The 10278-nt window shown below is 46.0% G+C and overlaps 1 protein-coding gene across 1 annotated transcript; it reads left to right on the top strand.

Moving 5' to 3' along the window:
- Positions 1-1696: 1696 nt before the first annotated feature.
- LOC140417780 (uncharacterized) lies at positions 1697-7754 on the top strand (the record flags this gene model as incomplete). The annotated part of the gene is made up of 2 exons (XM_072501242.1): positions 1697-2331; positions 5044-7754. A coding segment is annotated over one exon (624 nt), but the record flags the coding sequence as incomplete, so codon positions are not given.
- Positions 7755-10278: the final 2524 nt, after the last annotated feature.

The raw sequence follows: 10278 nt of genomic DNA, 5'->3' as shown, positions 1-10278 counted from the left end.
AGTGCAGTGCGCAGGCTCAGGTCCGCCTTGTCTTGGAGCATGCGCAGTGATAGCGATGGGAAACCTATTGTTTATCGGATCTCCAAACCGGTGAGGTTGCGGAAACGCGGAGGGGGCGATGGAGCCGGCGGGTGGATGGGGAGGGTTTCTAAACAATTGGTGAAGGCATCAAGCCCCGAATCTGAAGCTACGGGTCCCACATTTGCAGCTCCGGCTCTTTTCCCCGGAGACAGACCGAGACGAATGGCCGCCATCTTATTTCATGGGCGAGAGTGCGCAAGCGTTCGTGTTTTGGCGAAAACGAAACATGGTGGGCGGGGCTTCAGAGCCTCTATTTCCAACCAGGTCCTAGTGTCCGGGCAGTGCATTATGCTGCAGGTGGTGGTTGGGTGGCTGCAGTCCCGATAGTTAGTTACCTGCAAAGCTACTTCTCAAGTTTTAGTTACACTTCAGCCCCCTGCTCCTAATCTTTGGCTGCCCGGGGTGGAGGGACTGGGCAAGTCAGAGGATCTTCTCCTGGACTTGCTCTTGGGCCTGGTTAAAACAGCAGTTTATAGAATTTGGATGATCAGGTCCCATTTGGTGGTGGGGATGACACTGGTTAAATATAAGAAATAGGAGCAGGAGGCAGCCACTACGGCACTACCACTATACCAGTACCACATAGTGGAATTGTCACTGGACTACTAAACCAGAAATCCAGGGTAATGCTTCGGGTAAAACCCAGGTTCAAATCCTGCCACTACAGATGTTGAAATTTGAATTCAATAAGCATCTGGAATTAACAATCTAATGATGACCATGAAACCATTGTCGATTGTCGATAAAAACTCAACTGATTCACTAATGACCTTGAGAGAAGGAAATCTGCCGTCCTTACTCGGTCTGGCCTCCATGTGACTCCAGACCCACAGCAATGTAATTGACTCTTAACTGTCTCCTCCAGGGCAATTAGGGATGGGCAATAAGTATGAATGAATAAAATAAAAATCAGTCCATTGAGCCTGCTCCACCATTGAATAAGGTCAAGTTACTGCTGCCCCCATAAGACGCTGCCAGCCTCTCTTCCATGGACCTGCCTGTGTCTGGGTGGCTCTGGGGACGTAGCATGTGGTGTCCACCAGTACAATTGACACCTTCCACAATCGGTGGGTTCCTCAGATTACAGAGTGTCTCATAGACATTGATAATAACATTCTGGTTTAGCCAGGAAGATTCGCTTGCTCTTGTTGGGACTTTGTTTCTGATTTTGGTTTATTTTATTCTGATTGAACAACACGTTTGGGAAAACAAGAAAAGAATGAATGTTGCATTGAAACTAGAATTGTCTGTTGTAAGTTTCTATCCTGCACTGACAGCAATGACTTTTGTAAACTCTGATTATAGGATATTAGGAGATGACTTGTGGATAGGAAACTCAAACCAAGCATCACATTAAGATCTGATCATCACTTGATTCACTAGGAGCTGAATATCATCAAGCTTTGAATGTCAATGGAGAAATATTTATCTGTTTTGTCAGCAAGAAATGATTTCAAACATCAGTGAGACTGGGAAAGCACCGAGACAGACATACACCCGAGTGAGAGCTTCCAGCTGAACTTTAAGCAGTTCCACAGCCTGAATAAACATCACACCATTCACAGCGGGAAGAAAATTGTACACATATTCTGTGTGTGGACGAGGCTTCAACTGACCATCCAACCTGGAGAGACACAAGCTAATTCGCACTACAAAGAAACCGTGGAAATGTGGGGACTGTGGGAAGGGATTCCTTTGCCCATCCCAGCTGGAAGCTCATCGACGCAGTCACACTGGGGAGAGGCCATTCACCTGCTCCGTATGTGGGAATGGATTCACTCTAATGTCCAGCCTTCAGTTACACCTGCGAGTTCATACTGATGAGAGACCTTTTAAATGTTCTGATTGTGAAAAATGCTTTAAAATCTCACCGGATCTGATTAAACACCAGTTTGTTCACACAGATGAGAGACCATTCGGTTGTTCTCAGTGTGAGAAGAGATTCAGACAGTCGCCTCACCTTATTCAACACCAGCGAATTCACAGCGGGGAGAGGCCGTATACCTGCTCTGTGTGTGGGAAGGGATTCATTTCATCATCCAACCTGGTGAGACACCAACGGGTTCACACAAGGGAGAAGATATTCACCTGCTCTGTGTGTGGGAAGGGCTTTACTCAGTCTTCCAACCTGCTGAGACACCAGCAAGTTCACACTGGGGAGAGGCCGTTCACCTGCTCTGTGTGTGAGAAGAGATTTGCTCGATCATCTCATTTGCTGACACACCAGCGAGTTCACTAGTGACTGTGGAGGTTAGATTCTGCTGTTAATCACATCCTTTGTTTGTTTCTGTTGCTGTTAGTAACTCCTGTAACTAAATCGGTGATGATGAAATCAGACAGTGCCATTGTTGGCAGGCAAGGGTTAGGAGCAGGATCAGGCCAGACAACCTGTCTCACCTCCTCCGTTATTCAATACAATCATGGCTGGATGAGCCTCAATTCCTCACTCCTGCCTGTTCACCAGAACCCTTGATTCTCTGAGAGACCAAAATTCAGTCTATTTCAGTCTTAAATGTGTTTGATAATGGAAACAGAAAATTTTAATTTATAGGACCAAAGGAGGCCAGTTGGCCCATCATATCTGTACCAGCCCAACCCCACTTTCTAGCTCTTAGTCTATAACCTTGTAGGTTGCAACACGTCAAATACCTCACTGTAATGATTTGTTCGACAGGCACTCTCCACCGCCTTACTGCTAAATAATCAGTAAGAAACGGAATTGTGAATCACAATGGCGGGGTTTTTACCCAGCATTCCCCACATGGTGAATGTCCCCTATCTGCAGCACAGGAGACGAGTGTACAGGTGCAGTGTCACCCAGTGTTTGGAGCATGTGCTGTGTTGGTCATGACTATGGACAGGTGTTTATTTGTCACATCTGCAGCTGGCCGAAGGAGTGATGGAGTTGGCGGCTGGATGGGGAGGATTTGGAAACACTTTGTGGATCCACAAACCCATCAGAATCATTGTCAGCTCCCTGGTTTGCCTGTGGGGCTTCTCCCTCCCTCCCGGGAACAGGCCCAGGTTAACGGGCACCATCCTGCTTCAGACACTGGAGGATGGTTCACATCAGAGGATGGGGGAGGGGACAATAAATAAGAGCTTACTCTTTGCACTCAAATCAATGAGGACTCTGATCTCTGGGAAACTATTAACAAATGTCTCACTGTGAAACATCAGCTCAGGGTTACGTTGGGCAGGAAGAGAACCAGAAACCAAAATGAGAGAGAGAGAGAGAGAGAAAGGTTAATGTCTGAATTGTGATGACGATACAAATATAACAAGTAATTAGAATTCATCACATCGTTATAGATAGCCATTAAATAAAAATATAAAATAATAAAAGTATTGCACATTATGATCATTTCATCAGGCAAATAATTACAATAGGTTACAAAAAGCAGGACTCCTCAACCAACAGAATAGAAATGAAAGATTCTCTGCAATCTGCGTTTTATATTAAATCCACAGATCATATGTTGTCAGCTTGAGTTCATTAAATTCTCAATCATTTACATACTGTCTGTGAGTTTTATAAAGTAGGTCATTGGGCTGTCTTGTAGTCTATTTGTTCTATATCGTACTTGTGGAGTAGAGTCCTTTGTCCTGAAATCCAAATAACATTTATTTTTGTGTGGTTGTGACAAGAGATAGTGGCAGTGGGGGACGAAGGTTCAAGAGTTTTCCAGTGAAATCCAAACACAGTTTTCCAACTTGCTGGGAACACATATTCAGACGATTGATTGTATAATATTTTATCAGGATTCATGGATGAAATGAATTATCAAACGTGTTTCTATCTGTATTTGTAAAAAGGATACAGAAAGCAATATCCCACACTTCATTTGGATTTCAGCCCAGTGGGGAGGGAGAGTGTGTGGGACGGGGACTGTAGCTGTCGTGTCGGAGGGTGCTCCGGTTTCCTCCCACAGTCCAAAGATGTGCAGGTTAGGTGATTTGGCCATGATAAGTTGCCCTTAGTGTCCAAAATTGCCCTTAGTGTTGGGTGGGGTTACTGCGTTATGGGGATAGGGTGGGGGTGTTGGCTTGGGTAGGGTGCTCTTTCCAAGAGCCGGTGCAGCCTCGATGGGCCGAAAGGCCTCCTTCTGCACTGTAAATTCTATGATAATCTCAGGAGAAACCCATTAACATTTAGTTCTTATGGTTTTGGTTGCAGAATGAGAAGTGTAATCTGATCATTTAGATTTTATTGTAAAACGAAGTGAGGGGAAAAGGAAGCAATATTATAAATGTCTCTGATATTGAGTGACGTCCATCTTTGTGCGGGGCACAGCAGTTCCATTAGGCCAGAGGGTGAATGGAATCGGAGCGAGGTGCCCCTAACACAGATGGTGGCGGGATAATGAGCGGAGCATGCATTTCGCCGAGGACGTCCGGACAGCAGCGCATGCTCATTGCAGCGGGTGTGGTTTGTTGACGGAAGCGCGCGGATTATTGCCCAGATCAGATTTGAGGGGGGCTAAGCGCGCGCACTGGACCCTCGAGCTCAAACTCAGCGGCGGCAGCAGGTGCAGAGGCTGCGCTTGAGCCTGGGGCTGAAGTAGGAGGTGCAGGACGGGCCAGCCTGCCTCTCCCGTTGGGAGGGCACCGCTCACTGACCCGGGGATGTGAACACCAACCCAAAATTTTCCATCCCACGGTTTTCCAGGGCCCTTTCACTCCGCACTTGGCCCCCCTCAGCAGAAAGTAGCCTCTCAAATCTTCGAGAAACCACTCAGAATGTCCAAATTTCGGGACTTGTGGGACTCAATGACTCCCCCCTCGGACTGATGTGTTCCCTGTAAGAACACTGTTCACAACGCCCTATGCTGCTCTTGCTCATGTATTTGCTCTGTTTGGCCCCTTGTTCCGCACTATAACCAATCACTGTTTGTCGATGTACCATTTGTCAATGTACTCTGTTGATTATTCTTTTTTTATCTACTGTGTTCGTTCCCTCAGCCGCAGAAAAATACTTTTCACTGTACTTCCGTACATGTGACAATAAATCAAATCAAATAACTTGAAACAGAGAGACTCAACGTGCAGACTCCGCACAGACAGTGACCCAAGAGCAGGTTGTTGCTGAGCAAGTGCCACTTGATAGCACTGTTGATGATCCCTCCATCACTTTACTGATGATTGAGAGAAGACTGATGGGGCAGTAAAGGGCTGGGTTTGTCCAGCTCTTTGTGCATCGGGTAATTTTCCACACTTATTGGTAATCAGTAATTTACAAAGATTCACGGTAGCTTCCCTGCGTTTGTACTGTGTCCACATTAATAAACAGGGGAACCCCATTAGCTTATTTTTAAACAGCTTAATCAACCAAATGTGTACATTTACCACCCCCCACCCAGACAAGATTTTTGATGCTACACTGTTTAAAATTGCACCATTTAGTTTATACTGTCTCTCCTCCTTCCAAAATTCATCATTGACTGTGAATCACTTTGGGATGTTCTGAGGGTGTGAAATTAACACAATAACTTTCTTTCTCTTTTATAGCTGATTTAAATCTGCAGCGTTTGAACAAAAGATTAAATTGGGATTGATATCCAAAGTTAATTATTTTACTGCAGGAACAGCTTCAGCTGGGAGTCAGTGAATGAAGAGGAAAGGTCCTAGACTGTTGTTCTTCAAGGTTCACTGCAGGCCCGACAGCACAATCAGCTCCACTCTCAGCTCAGGAGAGCTCAGCAACTCCACACACTGTCCACAGGGGAGTTCTTCTGGTCCAGTGAGACCAACATTCATGTTTTAATTGACACCACCAAAACATCTGTGTTCCGATCTCAGTTGATGTTGGAACTGGACGGGAAGATCCCAGAATGGAACCCTCGCTCAAAAGACCGTGGGCGGGATTCTCCACTCCCGCGCCGAAGTGCCCACGCCGTCGTGAGATTCATGATGGCGCGAAACAGCCTCTATCCCGACCGATTCAGGGCCCGATAATGGGCTAGGAGCGGGGCCGCGTCATCTACACGCGCAGGCCCTGTCGCCGCGTAAAGGTGGTGCTGCATACATGTCGTGGCCGGCGGCGCATAACTGGCGTCACCCGCGCATGCGTGGGGTGGCCGGCACCAACCCGCGCATGCGTGGTTGCAGTCCTCCCCGAGTCCGCCCCGCAAGAAGATGGCGGACGGATCTTGCGGGGCTGCGGAAGGAAGGAGGTCCTCCTTCAGAGAGGACGGCCCGACGATCGGTGGGCACCAATCGCTGGCCACCCTACATTTGAGGTACCCCCCGGTGCAGGATTCCCGCCCCCCCCCCCGCAGGCCGCCCCCCCAGCATTCCCACGCCGTTCCCGAAGGCAGCGACGGTGCCGGGGGAACCCGCCGTTTTGGTCTGGCCGCTCGGCCCACCCGGGCCTGAGAATAGCTGGGGTGCCAGAGAATCGCCATTTTGGGGGTCTCCGCCGATTCCCCAGCCTGCGGCCCGCGGAACTCGACGGGGCCGTTCCTGCCGCTTGGGAGAATCGCAGGAGGGCGTCGGACCGGCGTCGCGGGAAATTTTGGCGGCCTAGGCGATTCTCCCAACCGGCGCGGGAGTGGAGAATCTCGCCCCGTAACTTTTACTTTTAAAAAAAATCAACATGGAAGAGTTACAGGACCGCTAATTAGTTAAAAAAGACATTTATTAAACTTGAAAACATGGATTATAATACAATACTCCTTTATCCTCCTCCCTTTCCTTCACAAATATATGCAGGTTTTAAAATTAACAAGGGTGACAAAATACATTTGAAGCCACAATGGTCTCATCGACACACCAAAGTCTCTTTGACACACACAAGATGCCTATGGTCAAATACACACCCCACCCAGAAATCCCAAGTGAATGTCAGTGGATGTCTCCTCAGAATCTTCCCAGATGATTGTCATGGATCCCAAAACACTCTTTTAAAATATTCAGTCATTATTATTCTTTGTTAGCGATTTGCATTCTGAAATCCACTCCATATTATCCATCGGACTCTTTTGAACAGGGCCTCCGCTCCACTAAATCAGTGACTCAATTCCAGGCTTTACACCAAACCCTTTTCGGATTTATTTGTCTTGTCTGCTTTTACACACATAGAACTTCGACATCCAGTCACTAATTGCTCCACAATTATTTCAATTAATGTCTCACAAACTGGTAAGATATCACAACCCTTAGAACCACTGAACGTGTTTTTCTGACATTGCAGTAGCCAGTTCCTTTACAGTTCTGTGACTTCTGTTCTGCTCCCAGTTCCTTTTTGTTCCTGTAGAAGGGACTTTAGTTGGCAGATTAGCTGCCTTAATTCTCTGTATTCATTTGAACCAGCTTCTTGACTATATTTCATGGAAATAGGCACATGTCAAAGCATGATGGATCTTTAGGCTTATGTTTTAGTCAAGAGGTTCTGTATGAAACAGTCAGAAGGTCATACAATGTAAATAAGCATACAGCTGTATACTGTTTTGCTGACAGTAAACAATTATTATTTTTCTTAGGCGAGGAACTCAAGGCCTGCTCGTTTTTTCTGTCTTTCTGCTTATCTAAAGAATGCATTTGGTACGAGATATTGCTTACTGTAACATATAAATTGCTTGCCTTACCTCTGTAGAGGGGGGACATTTGGAATGACTTTGGTCTATCTAATCCCCCCACGAACTTCGTGTTAAATAAAGGACCTTTCGCGAAAACTCAAAGTGCTGACTATTATTTTCTTCTACAGTTCCGATAACTTCAGGCTCCCTGGAAATACGTTTTCATTTCTCTGGTTTCCTTAAGTAACTGTCCTTGAGATTTCTGGCACTGGCTTTCTGAACCATTACTCCTTGTGTGACTTTCAGACAATGAATGACAGAAAAGCTGAGAGATGTTCCCTCTCTATCTTCCTATCAAACTGTTGTTGCTTTGAACTAACACTAACAAAGGAAAACGTTTTTTCCTTACCAGGGCCTCTAGTTGCTAAGCAACTGTATTTATTCTTCACCCCGGAGCTCTCTTTCACAATAGAAATATAATTGGAACTTAACCAACCCCCACGCACACAAACACCTTTTTCCAGCATGAGTTTAACTATAGGTCCGTTCCAGGCACAGAAACATGAAATTCAACCCACCTAAACTTACACCTTATTTCTACTATTTACCAATACAAATATATATCTCATAAAATTACCTTTTGTTTCCGAACAACTGGATTAATGGGTCACTGATCTGATTGCTGTTTGCGGAATCGTACTGTGTGCAGTAACAACTGGTATTTATACAACACAATTACTGTAATAAAATATCCCCAGGTGATTCAGAGAGGTTTCATAAAGAAAATATTGACACTGAGTCACATGGAGATATATTTGAACAGATGGTTAAAAGTTTAATTGGAGACGCTGATTTTAACAACAATCTTTAATCAGGAGAGAGAAGTGGAGTGGTGGAGAGATTTGGAGAGGGAATTTCACAGTTTCCGGCCTTGGCCCTGACACTGATAGTGGAGTAATTAAAATGGGGAATGCTAAATAGGCCAGAGTGAGCAGAGTGCTGGTATCTCAGAGGGTTGTGAAACTGGAAATTATAGGGAGGGATGAGGCCATGAAGGGATTTGCAAACAAGGATGAGGATGTGAATTTTAAAATCAAGGCTGTGTTGGATAAGGAGCCAGTGTAGGTCAGTGAGCACAGGGGTGATGGTGAACAGGACTTGGTGTGAGAAAGCTCACAGTCAGCAGAGTTTTGGATGATCTCATATTTCCCTGTGGGGGCGGGGTGAATGTGAGAGGTTGGTTTAGCACATTGGGCTAAACAGATGGCTTGTAATGCAGAACATGGCCAGCAGCGCGAGTTCAATTCCCGTACCGGCCTCCTCGAACAGGCGCTGGAATATGGCGACTAGTGGCTTTTCACAGTAATTTCATTGAAGCCTATTTGTGACAATAATCAATTATCAGAGGCTGGTAAGAAATGTATTGGAATCATCAAGTCTAAAGGTAACAGGGGCATGGATGAGGGTTTCAACAGCAGATGAGCTGTGATGGGTGGGAGACCGGCGACATTATGGAGATTGAAATATCTGGTATCAGTGATGGTGTGGATATGAGGTCAGAAACTCATCTTGGGGTCAGATCTGACACGGAGATTGTGCAGAATGCGGTTCAGCCTCAGGCAGTTCCCAGGGAGAGGGATGGACTCGGGAGTTAGGGAACGGAATTTGTGGTTGTGACTGAAGACAATGGCTTTGATCTTCCCAATATTTAATTGGAGGAACTTTCTGCTCATTGAGTACTGGATGTGGGATAAGCAGTTTGATAATTGAGTGACAGTGGAGGAATGGAGAGGGATGGTGGTGAGGTAGAGCTGGGTGTTGTCAGTATCCATGTGAAAACTAACGCGGTGCTTTTGGATGATGTCACCTCATGGCAGCTTGAAGATGAGAAATAGGAGCAGCCGAGGATAGATCCTTGGGGGACACAAGAGTACAAGGACTTTGGAGAGAAAACGGAAGTTGGAGATGGGGCGGCAGGTTGTCAGGACGATGGGGTCAAGGGTTTTGTTTTTCGGTTGGATGATGAGAGTGAATTTAATGCTGGGAGGGACAGGATCAGAAGAGACAGAACCATTAACAATATCAGATAATGTGGGGAGTCAGGTGATCAGTAATTTAATGGAAAAAGGGTAAAGAGAAAATGCGGCAGGTCTCATGGACAGGATGATCAATGAGAAGGTTTGACAGGAGATAGGAGAGAAACTGGAGAAAGATGTGAGTTCAGATCTTGGACAAGGGGGACTTTAGAGACAGTTTGGTTCAGTGGTCTAGTGGGAGGGAGGGAAGCAGCAGAGACAGCTGATTAGATTGTCTCAATCTCAGTGACAAAGAAGCTCCATCAGCTCCTCACATTTGTTGTTGGAGGTGAGGAGACAGGGGAGGGGTAGAGCCATTCAAACGGAGAACCCTTCAGATATTAAAAATACACGATACAGCATGTTTAACACAAAGATGGCATATTTGATTTTTGCCCAGGGTATTTGGCTCTACGACTGGTCTGAAGTGTATTAACATCAGCAGTAACAGACCTCAATGAACAGGGCTAAGTTCTCAATGAGAGTAACAACAAAATCCAATCACTGTAGTTACCAGTGAACTCGCTGGTGTCTCAGTAGGTTGGATGACGAGTAAATCCCTTCCCACACTGGGAACACAAACTGTCTCTCCCTGGTGTGAACTT

This window comes from Scyliorhinus torazame, chromosome 5 (genome assembly GCF_047496885.1).
Source record: "Scyliorhinus torazame isolate Kashiwa2021f chromosome 5, sScyTor2.1, whole genome shotgun sequence".
Classification (NCBI taxonomy): Eukaryota; Metazoa; Chordata; class Chondrichthyes; order Carcharhiniformes; family Scyliorhinidae; genus Scyliorhinus; species Scyliorhinus torazame.
The sequence above is the reverse complement of the archived record's forward strand: the minus strand, read 5'-3'. Positions and strand labels throughout refer to the sequence as shown.